We start from the raw sequence: 15238 nt of genomic DNA, 5'->3' as shown, positions 1-15238 counted from the left end.
TACCTCATGTAACAGAAATAGTTAAGAATAGATCAAAATGTTTCCCATTTGAATTCCAATAGAGTAATTCCCAAAAATCCATTTTTCAAACACTGTACCTTTTTAAAGTGTATTCAGCATGACAGTGAGGAAATACAAGCTTCAAATGCCAGTAGAACTTCTGCTCCCTGAAAAGAGGAAATGCAGATTCTTAATGCCTCACTAGTTAGCTGGTAACTGCTACTTGTCTTTCCACAGCACAACCTAAACAGAAGATGTGTCAAGGGCAGGGAGGGAAGCTGCCTTTCAATGTAACCGTGAAAACACACGTTGGAAAGAATAAATGTAGTACAGAACTGACAGAAGCTTCTGTAAGAGACAAAACTTGATGTTGCATTCTGTTCTCCAGTTCATTTGTTGGCAAACCATCCTGTCTCTAAAGCTAGCATAATTCGTATCTGAGAACAGAAACTGCATACTGCGGTTTCAGTGCAGTATGGCACCAGGGAAGGCAGAATTGCCTAGAGGGAATCTCTTTACATCAGGAATCTAGGCAACAGTGACTTCAGGCTTTCAAATTCTCCCATCCTGCACAATCTTTTTTAAAGTGAAATCTCGTAAGAAAAAGCACAGACTGAAAGACAGGTTTATGGTCCTCTCCTCTGGTTTAGAATTTCACACTTGAGACAAACAGTAAAGATTTAGAAAATAGACGCTAGGTATCTATCTGAAGCACGAGAACTTCAAGTGGTAGTTTTTAATTTTATTTTGTTTTTACTACTTAAACCCATAAATCCTTATATCAAAGATAATCAGCAACAGTTATGCAAAGATTCTGGTACTCCTACAATTAAAAATAAACACACTGTTGCTCCAACATGCTGCTTGATTTGCTTATGAGGCAGATGGAACTATCCAGCAGAATCTAGCTGCCTGCAGAGACAAGCATATGTGCAATCAAGTAAAAAAGCAGTAAACAAGTTAGTTGTTAAGCTCAATTAACTATCATATCAATTTTTAGATGCAGGCACTTTATCAAGCTCACTTACCAAATACATAATTATTGACTTAAGATACACCAAGGGGAAAGCTAAGCTTTACAGCTGAGCTACACTTCTCATAGTCTAAGCACAATCACAGGTATTATCTTTTATCCTCACCCCCCACAAAAAAGATGCAAGAACCCTCCAAGGAACTAATAATTAATATATTCGAATAAACTGAACTACAGGTGGCTAAGATCCACAAAGCAACATGTGACTCGGTAGAGCTGTATGTGCCTCGTGATTTTTGCCCTGTATCTGTTCATGCTTGTTAAAACTGAGAATGAAGGATCCCTCCTTAAACGAAGAGGGATCGGGTCTGAAACAATGGAGAAAATAGTATGACCAGAGCTGGACAGTAAGAGATAAAACATTATTAATTACACTGCACACACACAATGCAAAGCTGACATCTTGTGTTGTGGATTTTTATGTTATTTTATAAATGTTTTATAAAAATGTTATTTTATAAAAATTTTGTAAAGTTTTATAAATATATTGCTATGACACAGTCTTAAATTACTGAACTGAAAAAGAAACAACTCAAAATCAGTGAGTACATTGGAATTTTGAGTTTTTTTGCAAGGTGAGTGAAACAAAGTTTTCCAGTTCCTCATTTTAACAACTGAAAGAAGCATCAGATGAAGCCTTTATAAACACATTATCAACTAACTTTAGCCTCTCTAGCATTTTTTCCATTTAATTCACCACTAATTTGTTCCATCAGACCATACACATCTATTTCAAGTGACCGACACTTATTATGATGTGGACACTCTTTCTGTCAAATCTTTGAATCAAGACCTTCGAAGTAAGATACTGCCAGATACTTCCCCCCAAAAGCAGAAACAGCAAGGTGTGACAATGATGACAGAAGCGTGTACGTGGTCTGAAGGGCTGTTTCTAACACAGACACTTCAGGGAGAAATGTTCCGGAAACACTTCTAGTTATCTGCTATCTGTCAGGAAAACTCTGTGTCCACAGAAATTGTGGTCACACACCACATTCTGATTTCACATGCAAGACCAGTTTGCTGTGGGCTCACTGAGGCAGACTCAGTTCATCACTGCAGCTGTATAATCAGCTTAAGAGGGATCTTTTCAGACTCTCACCCTCCCTCCCCCTTCCAGGCACAATCTAGTCTATGGATTAGTGAACAGAAAGAGCTATGTATCAGGAAGATTGAACATTAAATTTAAAAATATCAGGAAGTTTCACTTTTGTCAGAAAGTTCCACTTTAGAAAAACAGAAACATTGATACATTTCAGCATGCTAAAAGGTAAACCAAGGTGAATTCATCTCTCTTGAAAATACGCTTGCCTAAAAGCAAATGACAAGCAGAAAGAAGTAAAAGCTGGATAGAAGAAGGCATGGAAGAAAGAAACTTAGAACTGGAAAAGCTTCACACACTTTGCTGTTAAGCGAAGTATAGAAAAGCAGTAATACTTTCGCACAAGTTTCCATAAGTAGAAAAGATTGGTAACAATCTCCTGGATGTCCATTATTAAAGGGAAGCATCCCTCACCATCACTGATTCCTGCCCAACACAAAAACTAGATGTCAACTCTAGATGCTATCAAAGCTGCTTCGCAGCAAGTTCAGATTTAAGTTAGATACCCTGGCTCCAAATCTCACTGACTTCATTTTCCATTATGGCTCATTGGGGTAGTATTTCCTTCAAATGTAACTGACATGTACTATGTTCATTGTCTAAATGAAAAATGCTTAATTGAGTAAGTCATCCTGAGTTGAGTAACAGCTCTCACACTGCTTGAAGCATTCCACGCTGCTCGGCTGCCATGGAACATCAACCCACGGTTTGCTTGAATACCAAGGTCCTGACTATAAAGTTATCAAGCAGCACAGATCTGGATGAGACACAGCACATCCTTGATGTCAGTAAAAAAAGCATCACTGCTCATCCCCACGTTGCTTTGCTTCACATCCAATTTTGGCTAATTCAGAAGCACAGAAACTGATCAGAGAGAAAAAGAGAAGCTAAGGAATCTCTCTCCCTGCGTTAGATGTAGCTGCAAATGGTGTTTAGAACTGCACAGGGTGTTCTGCCATTACTGTTCTACACTAGAGTAACTGTTTCCCTTCCATTTTCCTAAAACTTCCAAATAATTACTTTCTGTAATCAATATAATATTTCCTCTCTAGTTTGTTTTCAAAGAACACCACATAAGTGATTTTTAAATTCATGACAGCTGAAACAGGTTTTTATTGCTGATACTACAAGACAGCACTGATAAATGTGACTGTTACCTCCAGCTAGCTCTTGGCACAGCTCTAAAGCTATTACCTCCAGCTAGCTCTTGGTTCGATAGTTAATGCAGTACCCTGGAAGACATTTCAAGTACTGTGGGTGTATGCAGTATAGGTGCTGGCAACTAAAAGGATCCTACTGAAAATTTTGGGATCTGACATAAGTGCCTCAGTGGATTTTTAAAAGTGTGTTTGAACTGACAAAAGAGATGAAAAGGAAATAGTGACCTTATCTTTAAACTATCCTTAAATTTCACAATACTCAGTACTCTCACCACACACATCCAGGTTTAATTGAAACATGTGGTACTCAGTATCTACTCCTTCGGATAATGTCACCTTTCACAACTTACTTAAGCAATGAAGATTTAGTCCAAGTAAGTGACTAGATTCTCTTGTAGAATCCAAACAAACATGAACAGAAGATATCACACAGAAGCGTGATGGTTTCCTTCTTCGCCCATCAACTACATGTTCCTTGCCAAAATTAGTTCTGCTCTACTTTGAACAACCGCACACTAAAAGGGATGTCTCCATTTTGTTGGAGCTTTGTTAAGCGAATTCCTGGATTTGATGTATAAACAATAAATATTTCTACTGAAACACTTCTACTGAAAGTTCAAGTGTTTCCTAGTTACGGTAAACAGCAAGACAATCAATGAAGAAGATGAAGAACAGTTCTACTGCAACACATATGGTTTTCTGTCAAAGGACTCCCAGCAGCAAGAGATGTTACTGACCACATGTGTGGAATAGGCAAACACCATGGTCTTGAGCTGACAGTCCCGTGTAAATCAGAGGAAGACTCCTAAGAAGCCAACCTCTAATCATCTTTAACAAATAAAACCACTGTCCTCTTCACTCCTACAAATAAACAACATGAGTATCAGATCCACTATGGAAAGAAAACAACTAACAAAAATCTCAGCTACAGATTGAACAGTAACTACTTGTTTTCACACGGGGATGGTCTGAAAAACTACCGACAGACTGAAATGCACCAAGGTCATGCTTTCTGCTCATTTCAGATCAGCACTTCTTTGCTTGCGAGGTCACATTTGTGAGTCCTGGAAAGCAAGCAGAACTATGCACTAAGTGACAGCTGAATTCAAGGTTAACAGCTCCAGCAGAGTAACATGATGCCCCAAACCAGCCCATATAACTCCTTAGTAAATTCTTAACATCAGCAACACTTGAAAAAATTCATTCTAATTATCTTTACCTAGTTCAAGACTAAAGACTGACATTTTAGGTTTTTCACATGCACCTCAGAGTAGGTTTCACAGCACTTAATGATTATTTATTGATGATCACTTAACTGCTGCTAATCTTAAGGCTCCATACTACACTATACTCATACCAATAAGATGCCCTAAGCCATCTGCAAGCCAGATAAGACTTCACAAACTGGATTCAAACTCCATTTGCTAATGACCCTCTATTATCTGCATTATTTGATATTACAAGTTAGTCTAACCCATGTTACCTAGCACTGGCACATATGCTTTCATAACACTGAATTTCGCAAACTAATGGAAGCTAGGAAACGAGAAGTGGTTAACACATCTTAACAACCACAGACTTGCCCGGCAGAACTGGCAGGGCCAGGGGATGACACCAGAACACATCTTGTACCTCCTCACTTTGGATGGCTCTCCATCCTGCCTCAGACAGCTCAGCAGCTTGGCTCAAGTAGAGAATATGAAGGAGACACCTGAGCAGGCACGCAGCCTCCCACACACTTATGTGGAGCTGCCTCCAATCTCCATACTCTGTAGCAACCTTTCCCCAAATCCTGCTGACACACAGCATAAGTGAGGGCTCAGATCTACAGAACACAGACACCCTGGCAACCACCAGGTGCTAACCTCATAGAAAGCAACTATTAGCACAGCTTTTCCCATTAGACTGTAGTATTCAACAGACTTGTGTGTCATATCTCGAAGTCACATCACACAGGTGTTAAATGACTGATGTATGCTTGTTTCAATCACACCTTGGGTTTGATTTCTCAGTCACCCACATAGGGATTAGGCACAATATGCCTACTACAAGAAATAAAATAGTTCTTAACCTACATCACTGAATTCAAACCATTCATGCCCGCTCCTACACGAAAAACAGAAGTAGAAGAAGAAACTTCATCATTGTAGTAATCCCAGAGCACATCCTGTACCCCTGGATAGCATTTGCAGACGGTTCCTTCCTACTCTTTCAAGAGCAGAGGACAATATAGTGTTCCTCTGTCTCGGAACAGAACAGATGATAGGACCGAACGACCAGGGGTTGCCAAGAAGCTCGGGCTGTTGTCTGTCCAAGAGGGACACCTGGTGGCTGGTCCCCACTGGGGCACCTCCCCAATCTATAAGTGACTGTTTTAAAGTCACAGAATAAGGGAAAAAATGCCTATGGAAAGCAGAACTTGCCACCAAAACTAAGAATGCAAAAAAATCCAAGAGAATCTGGATCTGGTACATTTGATTACTACAAAAAGCAAAGAAGGCGCTTTTTTTTTTTTCCTTCTTGTATTTTAAAGTATTTTCACAGTAAAAAGTCTGGGTATCAGAGAAAACTCACATGAGTAGATAAAGGAAAGAACATCTGAAGCCTTTTCTTAGCTTTTTCCCTATACAAACTCCAGCATATGCCAGTCCTACAAAGGCTGCAACAGAGGTAAATGGATGAGGAATGACTCATCTCCGACTTCAAGGCAGCTTTTTTCAGGGACAGGAATCTTTCATAACCATTCTATATTACTTCTCTGTCACAAACCTTTAAATATAAGGTCTCTTCTAACAACCAAGCCCCAAAAAACCTTCACAATATCATTTAACAGATGAAATATGCAGCAACACTGATTCATCCTCCTCCTCATGTTGGCAGTTCTCAAAATAAAGCATGAATTACATAAGTTATTAAAATCATCTCAAACAGCCTAAAAAACAAGAACTGCAGTAGGAAATACTAAGTCTAAATAGTTTTTGTAGAAAAGCTGTGCATCTAATAGATTTAGAAAGTGAGCATGTCAGTATGAATTTATATTCACGTCATTATGTGTTCAGTAAAGCAAAACATCGTTGCCTGGTAGCCAACTGGAGACTCACTTCTTATTGAAGATAGTTGAATTTTCTCTTCTTTTTGTGAATCCAATGGGCAGCGTCTTCAGATTGATATTATGCCTTCGAGCTCTGTTTCTCAAGTAATTGATCTATCAAAAGTAAAAAAGATACATATGTATTTTTCAATCTGAATGATATTATTTGAATTATAAGAAAATTATAGAAAGAACAGCCATGAGTGGAATATTTTAAGAATGTGCATGATGCTAGCAATTTATTCTTCTGTGCGATTGGATGTAGCCATCAATACTACTATTACATAAGCCCTGAGACTTCTCCAAAATTTTGGGCTGTTTACACCTACACAGTGAAAACCCCAGTCCTGAAACCTAGCCTGGCAGTGCCTCAGTAGGAATTCAAAGGCAGCAAACCCATGCCCAGCAGTCACACTGCTCACATGAACTTACAAATTTATTTGTTGTTGGCCGATGCACAGACAGATCTCGAGCAGCAGCATCAGCCGCTCTTCCCACATCTTCCAGGAACCGATAATCTGAAGGTGAAAAAAAAACACAACACGGAATAGAAAAAAATAATGTAGTGCTGAACTACTAGAAACGACGAATTTTGAAAAGTACCTGGAATGTTCTTACCACTCAGAAGGTTCAAGTCAGTAAATTCAGTCATGGAGACAAATGCAGTTTTGTCTCTGACTCCGTTACAGCTCAGGGCAAGCTTGTGCTTCTTCACGCACAGCAGGCTGAAACGACACAAACACACATTAGTGTCACATTCAACAGCAGAGCAGACAAAACCAGCTCAATTCAGATAACAGATACCTGCACGAATACTTCATGCACTGTGGACACCGGTACTTGGCCTCCTCTTCGCCACATGTCTCACATCTGAAAGAAGCAGAAAGCAGCTCTTGGGGCAGGGGTTGCCATCCCGGGCCGGGCGGGGGAGCAGCTGCACGTGGCAGCGGCCTTCAGAGGGAAAGACCCACTGCTGGCGGCAGTCCGGCTGGCATGGACAGCGCGGAGCTGGGCACACAGCAAGGCTGTGTCCGTGCGTGCTCCACAGCCAGCGCCAACACAGCTTCTCTACAGCTATACTCTCATATAGGGCCTCGTTATTTCTCCCGAGGCCTGAGATTTGCCCTGCCCCCTGAATGCCGCATCCCATGCCCACTTCGGGACCAAATACCATGCGAGGGTTCGGCCAGCGACGAGCCCCACAGCCCGGGACCCCGCAAACACGAAGCACCGCCGACAGCGGTCAGCTCTCTGCCCCGCCCCGTCCTTCCGCAGCCGCCCCGCCCGGCGGTGTTGCGCGGCGGCGCCCGCTGCTGGCGGGGCGAAGCGCTGCACCGCGCGGCCCGAGCGCTGCGGGACGGTTGTCCGTGCACCGCGATATCAAACCAAAAACGGGTTCGCCTCTTACTACACACCCGCGCCGCGCGAGGAAAGCCAAAGCCGCTCCCGGAGGCCACCCCCCGCCTGCAGACCCGTCCCGCACGCAGACGAAACGAGCCGCTGCACGTGGCACGCTCGATCCACACCGAGGAGCGCGGCCGCAGCCTCTCGCTTCGGCTGCCCCGCTTTCCGCAGATCCCGGCGGAGGCGCTCTCCGGGCCGGGCCGCGTTCCCACACCCCGCCCGCGCCCGCACCTCTGCAGGGCCATCTTCCGCCCGCCGGCCGCGCGCTGCGAGCTCCCGCCGCCGCCCTGCCCCGCCATGGCTGCGCCGCACCGCCCCCACGCGCCGCTCGACGCGGCTCTCTCGGGGCGGGCCCGGTCGCGGCGTTTCCTGGGCGGCGGCGCCCCCTGCCGGCACACCGCTCTCCCTCCCGGCCTGCGGAGCCTGGCCGTACCTCCTTGCCCTTTCCAGCCCCGCTTCCCCAGTGCTTTGGTTGCGGGTTTTTAGCTACGAAGAACAGCGGTGAAGGAAGGAGATGAAAAGGTTCTGCTGCTTCTGGCGCCGAGGCACAGTGATGCCTGTGTGTGGCCCAGCCCCAACTTATCGTGCTGTCTGCATGGCAGTTGCATTTTTATCATAATTACAATAATACTTCAAGCTGCTCGTTTTTAAAATTGTTTTGTTTTCTCTCAAAAGCTATTTAACAAACAACCATAAACATGGGCTATAAGGAATTTCCAAAAGAAAGGTTTCCAAAAGAAAATGGGACTGTAAAAACACCCATGAAACAGAGCACTTTCTAAGAGATGACATTCTTAGAAATAAATAAATCAATAAACCCGTTTATCACAATGTCAGCTCCAGAGCCAAACTAAGAGCAAACATCAGTGGTGCTGTCAGAGAGTAACAACCATGAGAATGCAAAAACAACAGAGAAAGAAACATTCTCTGAGCTTGTACCATTCTATAATCTTCATTTGTCTTTGGTCAGATTTCTTCAATGAGGAACAAACTCGATGGTTTAACAGAAAATACAGGGTGTGTATCTGCCTTACTGTGTAGAATTGACTACTGTCACTCTTGCAATACTCCAACAGCTGCTCATCTGCTCTTGGTAAATGAAGCATGGCCACCTGAAAAGTATCTTTCCTCATTGCTGAGAATGAACTATACAACACGAAACAGAATAATAAAGACAAAGTGGTAGTGTGGAATCTTATTTTATTATATTTTAAGTATGATTTCCTATGGATCGAGGCATTAAACAAGTTGTTTGAATGTTTCTCTGTCCCCAGTGTGGTTTGGCACCATCTTCATGAAATACTCAGCAGGTTTTTGATTGATAATATGTTGAGGGATATCTTTATAAAGAGTGTTTTTCTTAATTGTAAAATTGTTTTGTTTGTTTTAAACAATAAGATAGTTGAATATTTTAGGTTTAATTTAAGGAAACTGAAATGATCTAATAATATTACAAAAAAAATGACGTCTAAGTGGATGAAATGCTGATTTTAACTTAACAGCCCTCTTTCAGAAGACGTGCTGTAGGAGATTTAACGAGTTACAAATATATACACAATATATCATCTTAAGATGCCTTTGTCGTTCAAAAAAAGTTAACTGAAAAAAAACTGAAAACTACTGTAGGTAGCTCTTCTACAACGGGCTGTTGTTTACAATGGCTGTAAAGCTAACTGTTTTGACTATATGCATTATATACAACGTGCTGTCTCATATGCCATTTCCACAACAGTACGCAAAAATATTTTAAACAAGAAATCCACATAAATAATGTTTTAGTTGTAGTGAAATATGTGACCAATGATTTAAAATAAGTACCTTGATAACAGAGACAGATCCTGATGTAACTGGCACATACAGTCTGAAAGATAAAAATGGACTCGCATAATCTCTGTTAAGGCCACCAGCACCTTGTGTTACGAAGAGCACCAAGGCAACACAGACAGGGAACATGTAAGAGGTAGTGTGTCATCTGTTAAGATGTGTGTGTCCACAAAGGACTATTATAGAACTGAGAAAAAGACGATTTATTGTATTGTGGCATAGTTCACTTTTCAGATATAGCTATTGCACATTTAGGAGCATTTGCCAGTATTGCTCCGTGGTATTGTATGTCTCCAGCTTTCCTCAGGGTGTTCTTTTGCAGTGCTGTCATACAGATGGTCAAGAACACCAGAGGTCCTGAAAAATTGCATGCTCAGATATTCAGTTCCAGGAAATTATGCAAGAAAGCACCAACCAGTATTAAAAAGAGATTTAAATACTTTAGGAAAATTGTTGTAGTCTTTGCTTTCTTTTCTTTGTTTTTAAATGCCATTTCTCCTCCTTCCTGAGGTTCTTTAACCAACAATGTTTAAAGCAATTCTTCAGTTTGAGAGCAATTTTGCCTCATTCATTACTCTCACACTCACTCTGCAGCAGTCCTGCACTGATGCAAAGGAACCAGGACACAAAACTCAAAGGAAGCACACCAAACCACTTTCTATGAAGTGCTGCTGTCCTGGTTTGAGATGAGGAAGCATATGAACTTGAACAACCGGAAGCTGATTGGTGTCCTGAGTGTGAAAAAAGAACTGTGTCTTGTGCCAGCTGCCATCCTGAATCTGCAACACACAGAGGCGGAATATTAAATTAATATCAAAGATGAGATTCAAAACAGAAATGGAAGCTGTGCTTAAAGGGTGAGAGAAGCGTACGTAAGTGTTTCTTCTTCCAGCAGCTTGTAAAGAAACTGAGTAACTCAACAAATGCCATTTCTTCCATGCAGCGTCACAGTGCTAAAAAATACTTACCATGCATTCATCCACAAGCACCTTCGGTTCAAGTAGTGAATTGGCTTTAAACACTTGTCCATTCCAACCTTTGAAGCTAACAGATGTCTTCTGGCCTCCTGCCTCACTCAATCCCCACATCGGTGTGTTCAGACAGTGAACTGTGATACTGTGTGTTGCTTCTGAGCTCAGTAAATGAAGAAAGTTCATCTGCACTTTTCCAACGCCAAACTCCAGCTAAGTTCCAAAAGAAATTTGCTGTTATACTTAACACACTGAATGGTCACAGCAACACCAAATGATGTGCACAGGTGGGTGCACTGTTTATACATGGGAGCATGCATGAATGTTTACGCATTGGGATCGGTGCCGAAGAGCATGGTTTGTATTCTCTTTGGGAGAGCAATTTGGTTCTATTATAGTGATTACTTAAAACAGAAACTTTGTAGGTCATTTTCAAAGCTTAAAAGAAACATTTACTAATGCCCACGAGTGCTGTTGGAACATAGTTGGACAGAAAACATTATTTTTAAAATCAGGAAACTGAGGCAAAGGATCCTGTGATTCAAACAAAGCTAACAGTGCCAGCAGTGATTTAGTTGCAGTTGCATCATTCTGCTAATTAGTCTTAGAGCATAGATTCTGCCTGTCAATATTTATATTCTGTTAACAGATGAAAATCATAAGCATGGCTTGATTTTAATTCAGCTGCTCATTACTCAACAAGAATTTCTCCAAGAGTAGACCATGTTCAGAGACCTTACTAATGCAGGAATGCATATGGGAGTTATTTCTGATGTCCTTCAGTGGCTAAACCGTATATGCAGAACACCATAAATATAACATCTTCACTACTCACAGTGGTTTAATGACTATGTGTACTGAGGAGCACAGACTAATGACATAAAAGAAAGCAGTTTTTACCTAACAAGGCATTCAGCAGTAGCCAGGTGTTGAGAAGTAGTGACAAATACACCCTTAGCTGCCCTCAGAAATGAGTTACTAATGTAGCTAAGAAGCATTTCAGACTTATTTCTATGGCTTGTTTAGAAAGGTATAAAGCAGAATGAAAGAATTTCATGAGCGTGGAAGATGAGTAAATGGAGAAGGTGACAGTCACAGTAACATATGCTGTCTCTAGATGTTCTGTAACTTCCTGATCAGAGCATATGAAGCGTGCCTCCCAAAGCTGCACACAACACCCTCGCTCCCCTATTCCCCTAAAATCTCACATCTTCTCTTGAGGTCAGTAAATAAGCAGCTATTTGTTCAAAGCCCTGCTGCAGAAAAACTCCCTCAGGATGCCATGCGTACCTTTGTCACAGATGGCGGTGTTAAACATGTCTGACCACCCGCAGTGAAGTTGCAGAAAACTTCAATGGCGTCAGAAGGACAGCCAATGTTGGGGTCAATCCAGTACTTTCCTATTAGTGTAGAATCCCAGAGAGAAAATGAAACCAAAATATAATAATTACTAAGAAATTTACTAAAATATTCACAATTCTTGGCAAGTATTAAATTTGTTATTACCATAGTTTCAGTGGGAAATGGATGAAAGGGAACATGGAAGTCTTTCCACTTCCATAATTCTATTAACAACTGATGCTGAGCAAGTCTATTAGCTGCTCAAAAGTAAATGTCACAGTATTGACATTACACATTCAAACAATTATTTTAGTTTGAACCATTAATTTGACACCTGCTAAAATATCAGCTGCTTACAGTTTATCTGACTGTGGTGGTCTGTGGTATACAATTTTCTTATTAGCAATCTAGAATCTGATCCACACAAAAATCATTTCTGATTGACTATCAATATTTGGGAAACTTTTGATCTCAGAATGGAATTCAGTTTGAAAATTTCTGGCCACTTCTTTACTTCTATATATCATCTCTGATATCTGTATAATACTAGCTAGCTACATATGTTAAAATCCAGAAATTTTATCATACATAAAAGATAAAATAAAAGATAAAATAATAAAAATAAAAATAAAATAAATAATAAAAACAAATACATACAGCAGAATATGGACATAGGAAGCATCACTTGGAAGCAACACAGCTGTGCCAGTTGAAGCTCTGAGGAAAGCAGACACTTACCATCGGACACTTTGCGCTCACAGCTGAGCAAGTCCCTGCAGATGCGTGCTGGGTTATCCCGTGTGCCAAGGGGGTTCTTGATGCTGTGCAGTAAATTGCTAAGGTAGTGCAGTGTTTTGTATATCTCTGTACTGTGATCCAGTAAAGTTACTTCAGTATTCTGGTATCTCTGCCAGGTGCCGTTAGCAAATGTGTTACCATGGAGAAGAAAGACGACAGCAGTGCATGCAGTAAACATCCAATGGCCATTGAAGGGCCAGACAGAAACATTTATAATACATGCGATCAGCCATATAAAACAGGGTGGGAATAAATAACACATCCCAATTAAAAAATTAGTGTGTTTCATTAAAATTATCAGAACCAGTGAAGTTACAGACAGTTTAAGATCATGCAAATATATCATGACACGTTAACAGAAATATTGGATATGGGAGAAAAAGAAAAAAGGAAAAAAGTTAGTGCATTTTTACAGTAAATGTAGCAGTTACAGATTTTGAGTAGTGAAATCTACTCTTAGATTTAATCTAGAGAATATATGAAAATATGTTTGACTTCACACATGTAAGGAGTTTTCTTGCCATCAGTGAGACCACACTCCTGCATACATTTGTGTGTCAGTACTTTTTGGATCGAGGCCCAAATGTCACTATTATCTGTAGCTGAACAGTTATGGTCCCCTATTTGTGGTAGCTGATACATTTTAGGCTCTGTTAATTGTGATAAAAAGGTAGAAATGCTGCTGTTTTCCTCAATTTCATTTAAATGGTATCTTACATATCTTTGCCTATTTAAGTATATTTTTCAGTAATTACTTACAGTCTGTGATTTGTTTTAAATTAAGTTCCTTCAGAGAAGCCCTGTTCTGTCCTCAAATACTGTTTGCACTAGGGCTGCTCCAAAAGTAATTCCTCCTATTTTATTATGTTGGCCCGTGACACCAGAAGCAGATGTTGGTGGTATGGCAGTAGAGGTTGAACCTTCCCACCAATACCTCATTACATGCTGTTGCTGTGTGACAAATGGCAGCAGAGGGGCAGTCTGACAACTTGGAGTCTAACATGGAAGTGCGGATGAAGAAAAGGGGTATCACTGAAATCCACCCTCAGGAAAAGATGGCACCCACTGACATTCATCACCACTTGCTGACCACTTAAGGAGATCAAACAATGAATATCAGCACCATGAGGCAGTGAGTGGTGTGTTTCAGCAATGACAACAGCAACGTGAAAGACAAGCCATGTTCCAGACAGTCACACACAGCTATCACACCACAAATGAAGAGTGAAATCAGCTCATCCATGCAAATCAAGTAATGGTTGTGATGACATTAAAAAGTAATGCTAAGTAACTGAGAATTTGGTCTGTCAAATAGTATCGCTATGCTCTTTGTAAGTGTTGTAGTTTCCAAGGAAATGAATAGGAGGCATTACTTTTGGAGCAATCTATGCATAACTGCATATCCTGTATGACAAGGTAAATACAGTGTAATACATTACCTCCATCTGCAGTGCAGCATTTGACGCAATCAAAGCCTGAACAGCAGCATTGATGTCCACAAGTTTCTGAAAACAGAAAACATATTTTAGAACATAAAAAGTGAACAGAAATATTCTAAATTTCAGGAGAAAAAATTCTGAGCATGGTTGTAAGAACATAAAAATGATCATAATGTTGCCATTTTAGAAAATAATTCACAGACAATACTTACTTTTCAAACCAAATTTGCCCTTCCATCCCAAAGAAAACAAGCTTATACAATGATAAAGCATTATTTGATTTGATTTGATTTTCACATCCCCATCCCCATTTTAATGATCGTATTCCTGGAAGCTGGAAAAAGATATGCTAGAATAATAGTTACAGATCAATGCCTCAACTTAATCCCTCCCAGCTGTTTAATTTGTACAGTTGAGAAAAACAATCTGCACAAGTGTGAAAAGATGTTATATCTTTCAAGATTAGCATATGAAGAATGTTTGATCTAGTTAAATAGGTACAGTTTTTGCCATATTCTCTCATATGACTTTTGTGGCGGAAAGATCGCAGGACTTTTATCAACTGAAAACATCACTCCTGCTGAGAACTGCCACAGTTGCAGGTTGTTGGCCAAGGAAGGAAAAGGAAAACTGAGGTGAAAAAGTTTGACTGGAGCATAACTGAGTTCTGAAAATATCTGGCGATTTGTTACTGCAGGGTCTGTGCTGCTACGAATTGAAGACATTTTCATGATGCATAAAAGAAAAATGAAATACCTAGACTGACCTAAATGCAGACTTTAGAATAGAAAGACATTCCCTTGTGTATCTTCATTCTTTACACCTCGTGAGATGTGCAGAGCAGACACCAGGTTTATTTATTTTTAACAAATTAAGGAAGCTATGCAAACGATCGTGCCTTGTGGTTGGTCCTAGTTCTCAGATTATGTACACCATCGCAGATTTAGGATGCTTCAAACACTGAGTCTGAGGACTGTATTGTAGTCAGGTTATTTACAGTACTTACTCTTGGTCCTGGTGGCCCAGGTAACCCCTAGAAAATCGGGGAAACCACATATTAGATTCTTCACACATT

The 15238-nt window shown here is 40.7% G+C and overlaps 2 protein-coding genes across 8 annotated transcripts in view; both read right to left on the bottom strand.

The window, feature by feature from the left end:
* Window positions 1-8177, bottom strand: part of ZNHIT6 (zinc finger HIT-type containing 6) — a 28562-nt gene extending 20385 nt beyond the window's left edge. The window contains exons 1-6 of one of the 2 annotated variants that reach the window (XM_085232411.1): window positions 8022-8177; window positions 7191-7256; window positions 7005-7111; window positions 6819-6904; window positions 6397-6500; window positions 99-167 (exon numbers count right to left, since the gene is read on the bottom strand). In XM_085232411.1, the coding sequence (XP_085088537.1) occupies window positions 99-167; window positions 6397-6500; window positions 6819-6904; window positions 7005-7111; window positions 7191-7256; window positions 8022-8089 (500 nt within the window). In that variant the 5' untranslated portion in view covers window positions 8090-8177. Of the gene's footprint in view, window positions 1-98; window positions 168-6396; window positions 6501-6818; window positions 6905-7004; window positions 7112-7190; window positions 7257-7557; window positions 7655-8021 lie in introns of those variants that run through there. The other variant, XM_085232412.1, reaches the window with a different exon arrangement.
* A 796-nt stretch (window positions 8178-8973) lies between these two features.
* Window positions 8974-15238, bottom strand: part of COL24A1 (collagen type XXIV alpha 1 chain) — a 120678-nt gene continuing 114413 nt past the window's right edge. For 4 of the 6 annotated variants that reach the window (XM_085232393.1, XM_085232395.1, XM_085232394.1 and 1 more), the window contains 6 exons: window positions 15170-15196; window positions 14164-14229; window positions 12665-12833; window positions 11876-11985; window positions 10583-10798; window positions 8974-10393 (listed from right to left, as the gene is read on the bottom strand). In XM_085232393.1, the coding sequence (XP_085088519.1) occupies window positions 10247-10393; window positions 10583-10798; window positions 11876-11985; window positions 12665-12833; window positions 14164-14229; window positions 15170-15196 (735 nt within the window). In that variant the 3' untranslated portion in view covers window positions 8974-10246. Of the gene's footprint in view, window positions 10394-10582; window positions 10799-11875; window positions 11986-12664; window positions 12834-14163; window positions 14230-15169; window positions 15197-15238 lie in introns of those variants that run through there. The other 2 variants (XR_014885361.1, XR_014885362.1) reach the window with 2 other exon arrangements.

Source organism: Meleagris gallopavo, chromosome 10, assembly GCF_905368555.1.
Source record: "Meleagris gallopavo chromosome 10, MGAL_WU_HG_1.1, whole genome shotgun sequence".
In the NCBI taxonomy this organism is placed as follows: domain Eukaryota; kingdom Metazoa; phylum Chordata; class Aves; order Galliformes; family Phasianidae; genus Meleagris; species Meleagris gallopavo.
Note: the sequence above shows the minus strand (reverse complement) of the source record. Positions and strands in the feature narration are given on the sequence as shown.